Source organism: Equus asinus, chromosome 7, assembly GCF_041296235.1.
Source record: "Equus asinus isolate D_3611 breed Donkey chromosome 7, EquAss-T2T_v2, whole genome shotgun sequence".
Classification (NCBI taxonomy): Eukaryota; Metazoa; Chordata; class Mammalia; order Perissodactyla; family Equidae; genus Equus; species Equus asinus.
The window spans coordinates 41,034,828-41,052,118 of record NC_091796.1 but is presented as its reverse complement, the minus strand read 5'-3'; the positions used below and the strand labels follow the sequence as shown (position 1 = coordinate 41,052,118).

At 42.4% G+C, this 17,291-nt stretch overlaps 1 protein-coding gene across 8 annotated transcripts in view; it reads right to left on the bottom strand.

The window, feature by feature from the left end:
• Positions 1 to 17,291, bottom strand: part of GAREM1 (GRB2 associated regulator of MAPK1 subtype 1) — a 188,867-nt gene that overhangs the window by 5,976 nt on the left and 165,600 nt on the right. For all 8 annotated transcript variants that reach the window (XM_070513248.1, XM_044774542.2, XM_070513247.1 and 5 more), the window contains 2 exons: positions 14,971 to 16,143; positions 485 to 651 (listed from right to left, as the gene is read on the bottom strand). In XM_070513248.1, the coding sequence (XP_070369349.1) occupies positions 485 to 651; positions 14,971 to 16,143 (1,340 nt within the window). The remainder of the gene's footprint in view (positions 1 to 484; positions 652 to 14,970; positions 16,144 to 17,291) is intronic.

Below are 17,291 nucleotides of genomic sequence, written 5' to 3'. Positions count from 1 at the left end.
AAACGTTATTGGCATTTGCCAACAATGGAATGAGCCACACTGCAAAAGAACGGCTCCAGGCACTGGAAGAATCCAGACAGTGGTGATGACAACCCAACAGTGATGATCAAGAGCGAGTCCTGCCCTGAGCAGAAGTGCAGAGTAGAGAGCCAACAGGACCCTTTCAATTCTAGGGCCTAGGTGAAGGTGCTGTCTGCTTGTGTCGAAGCCAAAGTGGAAAGAACTAGATGCTAGCCTTTATCACTGAATTTCTCACAGACTTTGTGTCTTCTGAGGTCACTGGCTCTTCCATCCTAGCTCAAAACCAACAGGGCCCCATCATGCTCTTCCAGTAGAATTTTGTTTTTCTTTTTAATGTTTAAAAAGAACATTTCCTCTCCCACCACCTGCCTAGGTTGTGGCTACCTTGAAACTGTTCTCAAGAACCCGGGACCTGGCTGATGAGAGGAATCGTGTTGAAGTGGGCCCTGACGTCAAGACTTACATGTCGTGCAGCCCTGAAGAATAGTAGGACAAGGTGGGGCTGGGAGAGCGAGTCTGCTGCCGCGCTGGCTTGACTGTGCGAGGAGGGATGGAGGGACTTGTGGACAAAGGCTTTGCACTTCGGGGTGGAACAGGTGGGGCGTTCAGGAGCCGGCATTCTTCCCTGACCTGGCGCAGAAAAGAACACTCTGGGTTAGCAAAAGACCAACAATGCCACTGGGGGCCAGCTCGATCTTGTAGGGTCAAGTCACTACTCTTAAAATGCTAACAGGAGGGATGTAAGGAAGGGAGAGAGAAGACTGGAGCAGACAAGAGTGATGGGAAACACAGAGGCTGCCAGAGACAAAAACGACGCCTGTCGTGTCCTTGCTGGGACAGACTTATTTTGAAAGAAACTCCTTGGCAAATGCCAGTTGCTGCTGAATGATAGCAAGTAAGGTGAAATGCAGCAAGTTAAAGAGCCAGTGATATGTGAGGATGCATAAAGCAGGAATATTAAGAAAATAAGGGCAATCACATAAGAGGATTAAAGTCTCCTACTGAGTTGTGTTTATTCACTGTTCAAATTGAGTTCAATTTGACCCAAACCTCAAGGAACAGTGGGCCTTCTCCACTGTTAAAGGTCCTTCTGAGTTATCTTCAGGGCTTCTCACATGTAAATGTGCACGTGAATCTCCTGGGGATCTTGTTGAAATGCAGATTCTGATTCAGCCGACCTAGGGGGGCCCTGAGGGTTTGCATTTCTAACAAGCTCTCGGCTTATACTGACGCTGCTGGACCGAGCAAGAGGGCAGCTGCCCAAATCCAAAGAGTGCTTTTATAAGAGCTGCGTCCACCTCTCTCATCCTCCCTTCATCTTTGTGTTGGAGAGGAGCTGGGGGACCTGTGACACTGCAGCTTCCTCAAATCAGCCTGCCATCACCCCAGTTTGTTTTCCATTCACTGCAGGCCTCAGAATATGATTGTTTTTAATGAAGTGGACTTTTTTTATGCACTTCTCTGTGTCAGGCAGCAGGGGGCAGTTTCTACTTGGTTCTGCTACCTAGGTAAAAAAGAGCCAATTCTGACTTCATCAAATTTGCCCTCGCCTGATTTTAGGCCGTGTCCCCACCAATTTTTTCACCTTTGCCTTCAATTCTTTTCTGTCCCAGCAGCTCTGGGTGAATAAAGAATGAAACAGTAAGCTCCCATTAGCTTTGGTAATGAGCTTGCTTAACACCAAATGAAATGGGTTCCCGTTACGTAGCATCTTCCACCACCTACACTGCACACCAGGCCTTTAACTGGCTTCCCAGGCCTGACTCAGTGCCAGAGAAAGCTAGACGGTAGGAAAAGTCATGTGACCATGCGTGACCCTGCAAAACTTAATTCTAAGTGAAATGGAAGCAATTTAAAAAGTCTCACCCCTTGCATTTCTTCCTGGGGCTGGGGATCATCGCTCCCACCTGGAGCACCCACAGCCCTGGTTACTGGGGCCCACTGGATGCAGTGTTTCATCTGGAGCTCTTTAGGCTAAAACAAAATATTCAGAGCAGCAGGTTTTCTTCTCCAACAGCTGCAGGCTTTTCCCTTTTGAGTTCTTTAAAAGGTGGTGGATGACAGCAGAAAGAAAATCTGGGAGGAAATGAGGTTTGGACAAGCAAGACAGAGGATCGTCCAGCTGGCCCAGGGGAACTCTTAGCCACTTTGGGGTCTTTTTTCCTTAAGAAGCTGAGAACTAACTATGGACACTGAAGCTCTGGTAGGGTCACTCATTTCCTGGCTTTTGGGGGTATATTCTGGTTACAAAATAAATAACCAATATACTGTATCATCTTCCTTCTGTCTTGTTAGTGAATTGTATAGTGGCCAATTACGGTTTTTTTCCTTTCTCAGGGAATATCTAGAATCTAGGGTGGATGGATATAACTTTATTATACATGTGCTTGATTCTATTTATGTTTATAGTAATAGGAATCATGGACAATCTAAGAAGATAAGGAGTCTGTCAGTTAACTTTTTAATTTTCAAAATAAACAGTCACTTCTCAACATCGAGTTAGAAAGGAACAAGAGGAAAACATGGTTGGTGCTGAATTTGATTTAGAATTTTCTAAATTTTGGTATTAGTCATTAAACATGACATTTCATTAGGGACTGCTTACCTAGATGTCAATTATAATACGCATTTTAACTTCAAGTAACCAGCCGACCTGGGTCTCAGAACACAGAAAAGAAGCCACTTGTAGTTCAATTTGACCTATTGGAAGTCTTCTCTTCCTGTTTTTATAACCAAACCCAGGCACTCAACGTCACTTAGAGGTGGTTCTGCCACTTCCTTCCATAATTGGGCTATTCCAAAGAGCTTTCCAATAGGTCTCCCACAGGGGAAGGCAGGCGAGTAGTGAGAAGAAGTATTTGTAGGTCACAGGGCTTGTGAGGTGAGCCATGGCTAACCGGGAGCATTTAAAATGGAACTCCCCAGCGTTTGAGATATAGAAAACTTTTGGGGTGGCCACATGATTCCTGAAAGAAGTTAAAGAACTAATGTGTGTGTGTGAGAGTGTGTATGCATGTGTGCCAGTGTGTCCATGTGTGTGATCTTACTCTTAGGAGATGGGATGTGGTCAGCAAAGATATAAACACAGGGCTGAGCGTGTGAGTTCAGAGGGAAAGAACTAGGCTTATTTGAAACCTGTTTAGGAGAAAAGGTAGTTAGAAAACAAAACAAAAATGACTTTACAGGGACCCTGTCCATGACAAGAATTGAGCTGTAATTTTTTCAAGGCACAAATGAGTGGCTTGTGCCACACCAGGCAGGTGCACGAGGGTGGCCCTCAGTGGGCGAGAGCAGCTGAGGACCCTAGTACACATCTCCACATGTCATTGTCAACTTGTAGCTACCAGATGTGGTTCCTCAAATGAAATCATATTTCACTGCACTTTATGGGGAACTTAGACGCTTGGGTGGAACGTACACGTTTGGGGATTTGGAAGTTACAAATACTGAGGGTTTACTGTACCCTCTTACTTCCTGTCTCTTGTAACAGTCATCATTCTACTTTTCTTTGCTTCTTGATTTGATTCAACACGGGACATTTTTATCCAAGAAGAAAGTAGCTGTGCTTGAAATGAACTTTATCTGACGATAAAAGGCACTTTACAAGACTAGATGGCCAATCACCCTTTTTCCAGTTTCCCCTCATATTCAATTTCACTGTTAAGTGCAACATTTTCAGCACATTCCTTCTACAGGTCTCAGCATGTGGCTTTCATCATGTTACTTCCCATCTCCAGTGGCCTCCTCTGATTACTGGATAGAGTCCAGCCTCTCCTGCCTCCCACTGAGGCCCTCTGTAGTCTTTCTAGCTAGAAGAAATTATGCCATCTTATGCTATCTTTCCAGTTATTTCTCCCACTCCTCCTCTATATGAACACACAGGTTCATGCAACATTTTGGATTCAGTGTCGCCTAAACATACCTTGTGCTTTCCTGTCCTTTTCTCTGCTCTGGTTCTCAGTGCCATCCCACCTAAATGCCAGTTCCTAAGGCCCAGCCCCTAACGTTAAATGCTGGTCTGGGACCATGGTAAGTAGCCACCAGAACTGGTCACTGCTTCTGAACTGTGCTAACACACTGTTTATATTTATTTACTTCCCATGTACATTCAATTAGCCTGAAAATGAAAATGGTAGGGACTGTCATCATTGTTATTACTGCCCTGTGGATGGCAGAGTGTGGGGATTTGTCACCTCTGGCACAAATATGTCACACAGAATGCCACGTGGAAGTTAACAGACATCACACAAAATACAAGAAAAAGGCACTTTTATTTTTAAGCCTATACCATCAGAATGCCTTTTACATTTTTATGTGCAAATTGTTCTTAATAAGTCTATTTGGGCTGGATGTGAATTTTTTTGTGTCTTCATATCAGTGCCAATCTAGGGAAAAAAGGTATCAGCAGACCTGGCACATATGACTACCGTCAAGTCCACTGTCACCGCACTTGACATTGTATCAGAGTGAAAAGGACAATGACAGTATTTCTAAACTGGGAAATGTTGTGGCTTTCATTTTCAGCACCTCCCAGAATAATTACTATTCTAAAATGAGGATAAAATAGAATACACCATGCCTGGTGGACTAGCATCCTTCTCTTTCCTGCCAATGCAGCACTTCAGACTGAACTTCAACTGGCAGCACAAGGAGGGAGAGAGATCTGGAGTATCAGGAATAAACCTCCAACTCTGGTCCTAGGCGAGGGGTGGGTGTGCTGTTTTGAGGCAGGTGTTACGATCCACCACAGGTTATGAGTTACCTGTGCCTACTGGTAGGTAATTTCTGGTTATGAGTAGCTTGGGTGTTCACAGAGAACTCCTGGCACCTACTGTTTACAACAATGAGCGCAACATGGATTCGAGTGGCACCAGGGAGAGCTGACTCCCATCTGTACCCAGAGCCTTGGGACACAGTTCTGGTCTAAAGCTTTTCTTTCCAGCAGTTACACTTCCAACACAATTCTCTCATCCTTGCTCCTTCACAAGTCTTTTCCCTTTTCTAAATGCTCAATGTTTCAGTTCTTATCAAATATAAGATACTACTACCCAGGATTAACACAACTGTCCTTGGTATCAATGCAGCAGATTGCTAACCCAGGGCTATACACAGAGTTAATTTATTGAAAGGTGGAAGTGGTGAGTTCTGCTCTTTCTAGAACTGTCACTTTTTTTAGTCTAAGAGGCATATTCTTAGGAAGGCATATTCAAGTGACTGCCATCTAACACACTGAAATAATCTAACAGTGGGGGTTTGACGTAAACTGTAAAAAGGGTCTGTCCTGGGGGCTAACAGCCAGGATCATAGGCACCATATCTTCCATTGTCCTTAAAAGTCTGATGGACATGGCCATCCCTTTCCCTTTTCCTACATGACAATTCCATTTTGCTATTTATTTGTTCAAATAGATGCTGAGTGCCTATCATACACTTGTTGAGTATACAAAAATGACTAACTCATGGAATTAGTTGTGAGGGAGGAAGACAAACACATAACTGAGAATTGACAGTATAATAACAGAAGTATGAGCATGGGTTAGCATGAGCACCACGAATTTGTTCAAGGTGGCAGGAGAAGAACAAAGTCATAGGAAATTTATCTGAGAGAGTCTCGAGGAAGAAGGAATTATGAGTGCACAACAGATACAGAGGCATGACAAAACCACCAGAATGAGGCTCTGGTCGGGGGGCTTGGATGACGAGACAAATACTGGTGCCATTTATCAGACAAAAACTTAGAAGGAAGAACAGAGCTTTGGAGAAACCAAAGAGTTCAGTTTTGAAAATACTGAGTTTGAGCTTGGTGTTCGACTGATGGATAGTGTGAAGTCACGGTGGCTGCACTGAGATCTCAGATGAGAAGTGAAGAAGGCTGAACTCCCAAGGGATGGGCAGAAAAGCAGACAAAGAAGGAGAGAAACAAGTGGCTGCATTTTACTGCTCCCAGAACAGAACCATGTCCAAACGGTGTCAAAGAAGCCAAGGGTGGTGGGGAGAATAACAGGAGAACGACAGTGGAAAGATGGAAGGATGTCAGGAAGTCAGGAAAGGTCTGGAAGATATGTGATAGTTCGCAGGTTACTGGGGATCTTAGCAAATGAAGCTTGAGTCAAGGGAAGGGAGCAGAAGCCAGATTCTAGTGAGTCAAAGGTACACTCACTCGAGGAGGTGAGGCTGGAGTTAGTGAAGGCAGACCACTCTGTGCAAGAACACCGGCTGGAAAGGAAGGGGGAGGCAGTTATTAGAAAGGGATACTGGATTGAAGGAGGCATGGCTTTTTTTCCCTAAGTTTAAAAGAAACTTGAAAAATGTGCCTGGGTATGTCCATGCACTGAGTCCTCGGACCTGTGCTCTCCTTTCATTTAAGAAGATGGAAAGGAGGACACACAGCTTTCCATTGCTCTCTGCCTTCACCATCAACGGCCATGTAAAGCTAGAAAAAAGTCATCAGTGGTAGCTTATTATCTAACAGCTACAGCAAAGATGGAACATACCCAACAGAATAAATGACTTCATGTTTCTAAGTGAAGGTCGTCAACAAAGTCAAAACCCAACTTCAATCTGTGGTCAAAATCATAGAATGGGGCTATTTTCTTTATTTTCAGAATACTGTCCAAAAAGTTTAACTTGATTTCCTGACTCCTGGAATAGGCGGTTAAGCGGCTTTTCACCTCTCCACTTCCTAGAGCTCTCTCTAACTCTGTTTAGCCAGGAGGGAACAGAGCACAGGATGAAGGACCAATAATTTGTGATAAATGGAAAACAAGGTCTTCTCCCTAAATAGCCACATGTTAAAAACAATGCATGAGAAGCTGTTAAATCTACAAAGCTCATTATTGCATGGCTGGAAAACAAAGTTACATGTAGATGTTTAGAGGGCAAATTGAAACATAAAACAATTTTATACACATTACCTATGAACTACTTTCTTTCTCCCATGACATTATCTTTCTCGGACTCTTCCTCCCTAGGGATTAAAATAATACAAGAAACAAAAGCCCCACCAAGTGTTTATGAAACAGCCTAGTGTGGGAATGGGGGCTTTTGGTACGATAATGTTTCCTGGAAAGTCTCTGTTTCTTGGAACTCCCTACTAGTCTTTTATGGAAGAAATGACACCTTCACATCCCTTCACTAACTGGACCAAAGAGACAGCTTAAAAAAAGTAAATGGAACATTTACTATGACATTTCTTTGCTTAACTGTCTTTTTTGGAAGAAACATTCTATTTCATTGCAGTAGTTACTCAGCTTTTATAGACAAGGCAGTGGGTCTGGACTTACCCACTGACAAGGCCACATACTTCCTTGTCTATAGTCTAAAATCTACTGTCACACGCCTGTGGGTGAAAATCTCCTGTCTCAGAGATCATGCTGCTTGGATTTGTGGGCCGTCATTAAAGAGATTTTGGCATACTGAGGTGGGGTAATGACCATTTTGTCAATATGTTGACCACGATTCAGAAAATATATATAGTGTAGGTGAGCTTGATCTAAGATTGGACTCACCTTCACTATGAGTTTTCTTCTCCAGAAAGCCGACTTCAGGATAATGTCAGCAATCCAAAGAAAGGAGTTTTGTAAGCAGGCTTCCTTGAACTTTGTAACTTTGCCTTCACTGCACGCCCTCTGCCCTGTATTTTACATTTCTTCCCACACTCCCTCTCCCAGATAACAAAATCATTACAGCCTTAAGAAATCGTATTTATAAAGAGGCTTTTATACAAAGAGTTCACAACCCTGTCACATACCCATCAGGGATATTTTCAGCCAAACAGAAATTAAAGTTTTATAATGACAAAATGGCCATAAATGAACCTCTATTTGATTAATTACAAGGGCAGATGTGATTTACAGTCAAAATCCAGATTCTCAGATGCATACATTTCTTTTTCCAGTGTTATACACTGATGATAAGGACCCAACACAGACCTGGGTCTGACATGGCCTCCAATCTCCAAGCCTCGGGCGAGGGAGGCAAGGCGGAGGGCGCAGGAGGCCGCTCATTCGGAGGCAAGAAGGGCAAGTGGTTCTGAAAAGAATACTTGTTTAAATTCTAGGGTGCTTCCATGGACTCAGAAGAAAGAATATGCCATTGGGGCAGAGAATAAAGACCTTTTCTGAGCAGGGAGTATAATACATGACAGACATTTAAATAGTATATAACCTTCCTATTAACGTGATTTTGTGCAAATGGTACCTAAGAGTGCAGATCTGAAACAAGATCTATCCCATAGATGATAATTACTCTATTACATACATTCTAATCATTGAGACTTTCAATGGACTCAGGAGAAAAAAAGTTCCTGGCCTAGAAGATTTCATTTAAAAACAAATAACCTACATGAAACTGAAGGCAATTAGTTTCAAAATTACCAAAACGCAATAGTAATAATTTAGTCCTTATTTCAATTAACAAATAGGAATGTAGGTATGGCTTGCTTACAGAGTAGTCCTCAAAAGCTGTAATTAAAACTAATTAAATGTCAAATGCCTTAGGAGGCCTCATTAATTAGAGGAATCCTGAGTGAGTCTTTTTGTAGAGCAATTATTTTTGAAAAGTAAATAATCACTTCCAGATCAATCTTTTTAGTACCTCAACTTGAATATTAATACATCAGGTTTATTTAAGAAAATCTGTCCTTTAATGCCTTTTCTAAATGAACATTTGATAGAAGGAAAAAGCCGAAAGATAAAATAAAAAATCAGCGTAGAATCAATTCTCATGGCCACTTCCCTCGGTTTCCATATGAACATATTTTTACAGCTTTTTATTAACTTCGGTAGAAGCGTGAGGCCCCTAATTCTGTAGGGTGGACTCATTCAGGGTTGTGACATCTAGTGGCACCATGATCTGGCCACACCCGAGGAATCAACCAAGGCAACCTCTCAGCTTTAATATTTCTATGTAGAGTTGGGAATTTCAGGTTCTTGACAGGTGTTTGCAGACTTAGAGCCACACGCAACTTTTTCACAGGCATTATAGTTCTTCAAAACCCCCGAGTCCCCCATTAAAGGATTATATGTTATTGGGATCCACAGGAAGCCGAGCATTTCCGTAGCTATTTTTTTGGTCTATGATGATTACAAATTTGGCTCCACAGCTGGGTGATGATAATATAACACCTAGCTTATCAAGTAGACATTTTCCAAGTCAGATGAAAAGAATGTTTTGTTATTTCTAAACCCAATTACGTTTTTGTAATATCTTAGAGACCTAGCAAAATGAAACTATCACACACGCTTCTGGAATGTGGAGACGACTGGCACCCACCTGGGTGCCAGAGTTCTCTGCTGGTCTGGCTGTGGAGGTAGATGCGCTGTCCCCATCGGCCTCCATGACTCTTTGAAGACGCCTATACTTTAGCTAAGGAAGGATGGAGGAAAAAACCCTCCCCTAAAAGTCACTTTCTATCTGACCCTAACTCAGAATCCCTCCATCTCTATTCAGTTACTGCTATTATTTATTGAATGCTTACTCAGTGCCAGGAAAAAGTCCCAAGTGCTTTGTACAATACAATAATGTGATGAAGAAGTTGTTATCCCCACAGGAACTGACTCAGGGAGGTTAAATATCTTGCCGAAGGTACGAAGCTACTAAGTGGAAGAGCGAGGATTCAAACCCATGTGTGGCTCTTAGAGGCGATGCTATGTGCCTCTAATTATTTATCTCTCAGTGTGGTAGACCATCTCTCTCCCTCCAGTTAAATTCCCCTGAGAGGGGAAATGAAGAGTCCTAGGATGCCTGGGATTTCCTTGCATTTTCTCATCAACTGTTCAGTCTGTCTGAGGCAGACTCAGACACTCCAATTCACTTCTGTAGAACCAAGTCTGTTTTTTCAAGCACCTACTGGACTAGGTCCAGTCAATCTGGCATTAAAGTCACACTTTTGTTATGAGAGAACAGCTATTTTGAGTTGCTGCTTAGGCATTTTACAGTATGACAACCCTGTCACATCCAGAATCTGGACATTTTGATAAGGACCTGAGCTTACGATTCCTGCCACAAGCTCCTGCTTTGCTTTTTCTGGGGTATCCTGATGCTCAGAGGTGAGCCCAAGAAAAGTTAGTGACATTGGCCCCAACCACCTGATAAGTCCTGGGTGTTGCTACCCTGCTCTCTATCTCCTGCTTGCTCGGGACCTGGGACAGAGGACTGCCCTTCCCCTGGCTCACTGCCCGTCCCCCCTACCTCGTTTCTGGATCTGTAAGTAACAAACCTTGTGATTTTACTTCCTTTGTGTAAGAGTATTGAAACTGCGCCTTTAACTGAAATGACCCTGGGGTTTTCACTTCCCCAAAGTGAGAGGCTGGATGCTGACGGAGGTACCTGCCAACCCCATGTGGGTGGCTTGTGCCTCCTCATTCAGCAGATCATAATCTGCATATTCTTAATTTAACACACTAGCTACAGGTCCACAACACAGCTTTAAATCTTATTTTTCTCAAATACCAACAACACAGTGTGCTCCATTACAGGGACTTTATTTACGATGGACTTCCAGCCTTCTGACAATGAATATATGCTACCCATCCATCTTAGAACTCAGTCCCGACAGCTTGTTTCTCATAGGCTATGAGGCATTCCTGTCTATCACAAAGGGTTAACAAATTCTTCAGCAATGTTGCAGTAGAATTTGGTTTAAACTAGTAGTTCACAACCTAGAGGTTCTTTTATGATTTTCCTTTCATGAATCTCAGAAACTGCTGTAATGTTAACAACCAACCAAGAGTGAGAAGACTTTTTTCTGTTACTAAAGAAGATGGAGGATATTAATCCCTGGGTTCTAGGGCCCCCAAGTTGGATACTACTGCATACATGGTTTTAGAAGAGTGGTGATCCTGTAGTTTTCATAGTGATTTGTAATTTACTGCATAGACCAGAGCAGTCTGGGAGTCAAACATCCTATTTATAGATTTTATGCAATATAAAGTCTTCCCATCATTGCTCTCCAAAATGGCATCTTCTAAAGAGGAAAAAAAGAGAGAGAGACAGCTCTTAAAGGCTGTCACCTGTAAAATGTATCTGACTCAATATTTTAGATATAGCAGCCGATATCTAGAAAATTAAAATCACGGATAGAGGCCCACAATGTTATGAAAGAGAGGACGTGTTTAGAACAAATATATGAACCAATAAGGATAATCCACTTAAAGGGGGACTGTCAAGTCATTCTAATTTGAGGACACTTTGCACTACTTTAAAAAGTGAAAACGTCGGGGCCAGCCTGCTGGCATAGTACTGAAGTTCCTGTGCTCTGCAGGTTTGGATCCTGAGTGCGGACCTAGGCAGGGCTCATCAAGCCATGCTGCAGCAGGCGTCCCACATATAAAATTGAGGAAAATGGGCACAGAGCTTAGCTCAGGGCCAATCTTCCTCAGCAAAAAGCCGAGGATTGGCAGCGGATGTTAGCTCAGGGCTAATCTTTCTCACCAAAAAAAAAAGTGAAAATGTCACCATTCAGTGAGTTGGGCATGCATGTTCCCTTAGCCTGGGCCCATTTGCAACCAGAAATTGTTTGTTTTTCCCTGGAACATTCCCATTAGGAAAGGAATAGACTCTCATCCTTGGGAGACGTTAAGTGGTGAGTTTTGTGTTGAAAAAAAACTGTATTAAACAATTTTTACAAAGATATATGAGGACTAGAGCAAATTTTAAATAGCCACATCAAGTACAAAGTACGTTAACAGAGCTAAACCGATTACTCCTCCACTGACGATTTTCTGTTTGGCCCCACAACCTAGTTTTGCACCTTAGTATACAGATAGGAAAACGCTGACAAGCATAAGCCAGATGACATCAGAACTGCGGCACAACACGGAAAACACAGTCAGCATCAGTGTTGAAGGAGGAAGATTTGCTCTCACTTTTGCAGAAAGAAACAAAGACCATCAAAATTTGCTGGAGAGAGAGCACAACTATGTGTTACAACTTAGGACACTGAAGCAGGAAGTGAAGAAGAGAAGAACTAGAAGAAAATGAACAGGCTGACATAGACAGCAATGGAGCCTCTATACCTCTAGACCTTAATGGGAGCGGGTCACGGACTGTGGCGAAATTGAGTTCACTCACCAACTACCAGCTTTGCTTCCCTTACCATGAAAGTCACGCTTTCTTTGACTCTGTTCCATTGCTCCAGCACCTTCCATCCCTAAAGATCTAGTGGGAGCTGTCACTCTTTCAGATAATGTCTCACTTGAAAGCTTATGACCATCTTTAATTACTGGGTGGGATAGCTATTAGATATATGGCATGTCTCCCTCCCAGGGCTCACTCCACGGTAACTATCCAAAAAAGTTTTACTTAATTCTGTGGGAGCACTTAAATTTATGCTCCATTAAAGTTCCCTTTTGAAAATTACAAGCTGAAGCCACATCTAACAACGATGACGTTCTCTGGATCCCACGCACATCCTAAAAATGGAAAATTCATTTCATGGTCACAGAACCAATAAAAAATATGACCTCATTCAAAATGCCTAATTTTTTTTGTTTTTTTTTAAGTAAATTAAATGATTTCAGGTGTTCATAAAAAAAATCTTTATGATCATAGCATTTTGTAAATATTGGACATGCTCTAAAAGGATTCTCTTATGTCATAAGAAACTATGGCTTAGACCAGAGGCCAAAATCTTTTCTTTTCCTGTGAGATTTGCTTTTAGTTTCAAATTTAACTCTAGCATTTTTCTTTTAGTACTGAGGTCAAGATAGGGCCTTTTAGTATTTATGTTCTTACTCATCTTTCATTAAGCACAGAAAAAACAAGCAGCGCTAGTTTTCTCTAGACTTGGTTTAGTGAATGACTCTGGGTGTGACCACGTGGGATGAGTCAATCAGCCAGCCAACAAACGTGAGTCCCTACTAGGTTGCCAGGTAGGACCAAAATTCTATAGGAAAAGCTCGTGTGGGCACGTTCCTATTGAAGATCAGGCTTCGACCTTCAAGTATCATGAAACATACAGCCCAGTTGAGACATCCCTAAAATTGCCTAGAGGACTTGCCAGGAGGAGTGTTCTCTTACTTGTTACCTGTTTTTTTGGGAACACCCTCTGACATGAGTAAAAGGACCAAGGACTCTGACTCTACCAAGACTTCCCCCAAATATTCCAAGACCCTTACTGGGTACAGGGATCTCTGGGCTGGTGCCTTAAGGTCCCTGGAAGATCCTGTAAGGAGCAGGGCAAAGTCCACATGTGCAGTTTCTGGGGAGTTCTTATGTTCCGGAGCAAACAGCCGGAGGTGGGCCCTCTTGGGAAAGCTTTGCAGCAATGAGGGCTCTGCATGGACAGCAAGGCACGATGACTGGCACTGAGTGCTTCCCGATGTTCAGGGCGGTCCACGACCTGGCTCCAGCCTTTCGGCCACCACTGCTCCTCACACACCCTATTCAACTCTACTCCACTGGCCCAACAAGATTTCTTGTTTCTCCTCACCTGTCCCAGCTTCCATATATTTGCTCACACTATTCTGCCTGGAGTGCCCTTCTTTCTCATCTCTCTGCTCTTCCAATTCATATATATTCTCTCAGTTCATTAAAAATGTCATAAGCTCCATGGAGGCTTCTCTCATTCATCACCCGACTAGAAGCTTCTATCTCCTCTGAATTCCTACACACATTATCTATGTATATCTCTCTTCTATTGCTTGTCACATTTTAACTTGTATGATAGTCCTCTCTTTTCATCTGTTACCTTCCCTATCAAACTGAAAGGTACTAGAGTCCAGAGTCCAGGTCTTATAGGTGGTCATATTTCTAGCATCTCACCCAGTAATTCCATGGTTTTAAAACTGGGTTCTGGACAGCCTAAGGGGTCCAGAGAGGCATCTGGAGGCCACCTGGTGGGGGCAGAGAGTGGACAGGGGCACATGGAGACACCCTGCTCCTCTAATCTGTGCTTCAGTCAGATGGGTTTTGATTTTAATTCTATTTATTATGATTCATGTAAGTTTTTTTAAGGATTCTACAAGAGATAGAAAAAAAGAAAACCACTGCAAGAGAAATTGTCAAATAAATGAATAGAATTATACTCAATGCCTCTGGTACTTTCTCCTGTCAGATATAATAAAACCCAGTGATCAAAAATGGGTAGCAAATGTTCAGAGTGTCTGTCAATCAAAGAGCATGGTCAAAATGGAGGGCCCTTCCTCTTGTCCTGTACTGACCTTTTTGCATTAAAATTTGATAGAAGCCCCCTGAAACTCTGAAAGAGTTGTTTAAGGTGTTAAACAGAACCACCCCAGCACCTGGTTCTGCTCTGAGGTGTGTGTGTGTGTGTGTGTACATGAGCACACCCAGTATTCTTTGATCTCAATGTAACTTTAGGGATATAGGAAAGAGTTACAAATGATGCTCATGATGCTTAATCCCCCACTCCCCCCAAACAAATCTACTCCTCCTTTGGTCTTCCCCATCACAGTAAATGGCATTAATATCCACTCTGCTGCTCAGGCTAAAAACCTAGGAGTTTTCTTTGATTTCTCTCTTTCCTTCACTACCCACATCCAACTTATCAGTAAATACTGTTGGATCTACCTCTAAAACACACTGCAAAGCAGCCCATTTCTCCCTGTCATCCACCGCTACCAACTGCTGTGGTCCAGGGCATCATCATTTCATACCTCTGCTACTGTAATCGCCTCTTCTCTGGTCTCCTGGCTTCTGCTCACTCCTCCCTAGTATCCATTCTCCAGACAGCAAAGTCATGTTTAAACCTTTCCTATTGAAAACTCTCAAAGAGTTTCTCCTCAAACATCGAGTAAAACTCTACGTCCTAACTGTTAAAAACAACCTGGCAAGCATTTACATTTCACTCCTAATTAAGCAAATTTGTTGATTCTGATAATCTTCTGTTGGAGAGTTTTCCTTTCTTGATGAAAGAAAATAAATTAGTGGATGACTTAGCAGAGAGATGGAAGGACGGGCACATCACTCAAGAATAGAAATGACTTACAGCTTCAGATTTCGGAGGCACTGGAGGTGGAGGTAGGGCAATTTCTGAAGACTTCATTGCTGCTCCCAGAGTTCCGGGGACAGGAAGAGGAGAAGTTGCACATTTGGACCGGACAGAACCTCTATACTGATCACATCTGTTCTTCTCACTCAGGGAACGAGTCAGAGGCTGATGGCTGGGCTTGCCGTCCTCCAGCCACAGCTCTTCATAAGGAAGTTCTGACTTTCCTGGGATGCCTGCCAATTCTTCACTAGCTTCTGGGAAAAGGTAGTCGCTCCCACTATCACCCGAGTCCTGATAGGGCAGGATGTCATGAGGAAAGGGCGCCCACTCTCCCCCAAGGTCCCTGCAGCCATGGAGGTTCACCTCACTGTTGCCATGGAGATTGTTGCCATACACACAGACCGAGAGCCGGTGGAAGGACTGGGTGAGCTCATCGCGAGCGTAGCTAAGGGAATTGGGCACATGGTTGTGGCCAGAGCACCGGCCCTTCTTGGGGCTCTTGCAGTCCTCATTCCAGTCAGTTTTCACATCGCGGACAGCCCGTGAATACTCATCAATGTCGAACTGTTCTTGGCAGATACCCAGCCAGTGATGGACCAGGGTTTCTGGCCATACTTCCCCCTTCACCAGGTGTTCTGGGAGGCTAAACTTGGGGACTGTCAAGTGCAAAGGGAAGTGCATGGGGAGGATCTTGTTGTTCCGGAGCACACAGCACACCACCACTGTCTTGGTCTGGATGTTCACAAACTTGTAGCGGTGCCCCTCGCGGATGAAGTGGAGGTCGTAGGGGTTCCTCGGTGGAGGGCTGGGCACAGTCACGTTCACAGGAAGCCTGGTTTTCTCCACAATGTTGCGGATGGTGTGTTCGCCCTCCTGCATCTGAAGTTCCAGGGGACTTCGGGTGCTAAATCTGCCCTTGCACTGGAAAGGAAGGCTAATGCTTTCATTGGTCCGGTGATTCATGCAGATGAGGCAGGGCATTTTGCCTTTTCCCAGCTTGCTGATGGAATTGAGCTTCCCAATCTTTTTGAAGATTGTGTTGAGTCGTGACTTCTCCTTGAAAGTCTTTGCGTAAAGGATTTCTGCCTGTCCCATTAGAGTGAGTTCATCCCCAGTACACAGGGTGATGTTGTAAACTTCTGTGTCTTCATTGCATTCACCTGAAGCAACCTACAACAGGATAAATCAAATTTCAGGTTAGCTTCCTTTAGTCTATTTGCATAAAGAAGCAGAGGACTTTCTATTATGACACATGTGCACATACAAAGGAAAACGTTATGTTTTAATACTAAATTTAGCTACCCCGTTTATTTTATAATATTTATGTGGCTAAAAATAACAAGATGATATTGGTTTACACTTTTAAAAACACAATTTTTTCTCAAGAAAAAAGTAATCTACACATTAGTGTAAAAATCTGGGAAATATAGAGGGAAAATACATACAAAAAAATAACACTCATGAGCCTGATTCAGAGATAGCCACGATATTTGATAAATATCCTTCCAGTTTCTTTTCCTATGGAGAGCAGCCTATCATATGGATAATAATTATGGGACATCACCATTATTATCATCATATCTCTTTCAGTTATAAAAAATGCTTTTATGAAGACTATTGAAGAAAATTTCTTGTTTTTTTAACTAATAAAATTTTACAAAATTGGAAGTGAGATAAAGGATTTAAAAATGTTTTACTTCTCCCTATTCTATTATTATACAAACTATTCATGTTCATTGGGAAAAAATTAGAAAATACAGATATAAAAATGAACAAATTCTACATAATCTTACCGCTAAAGATAATCTACGTTACCAATTTCATATATAAAGAAAAAAGGTACGTCAATCTAAAAAAAAAATCTATAAATGCACACACATGCATGCACAATTCTGTTGCTGAGTTTCTCACCATAATTTATCCATTTTCCCAAGTATATACTCTATCAATTGTAACACTGACCTAACATGTTCCATTACATATGCATATGCCTTAATTTATTTGACCAGTTCTTTACTGTTAGATGATGCATTTTCCTAATGTTTAGCAATAATAAATAGAACTTTTTTACGGTTCTATTAGTTCCTTAGGACAAAGGCCCAGAAGCAGAATTGCAAGGATAAAGCTATGCGGGTGTCTGAAAGGTCTACTACGTACTGCCCATGTGCTTCATCAATTTTATCCTTATTTATACTTCTTCCCCTTTATGAAATGATCTGTCTTTTCATATTCATGAGTAAGTTTAATGTTTACCAATATTAAAAGCAAAGTATGCATCCTGCATTTATTTATTCATGTTTTATTTTGAATATCTTTGA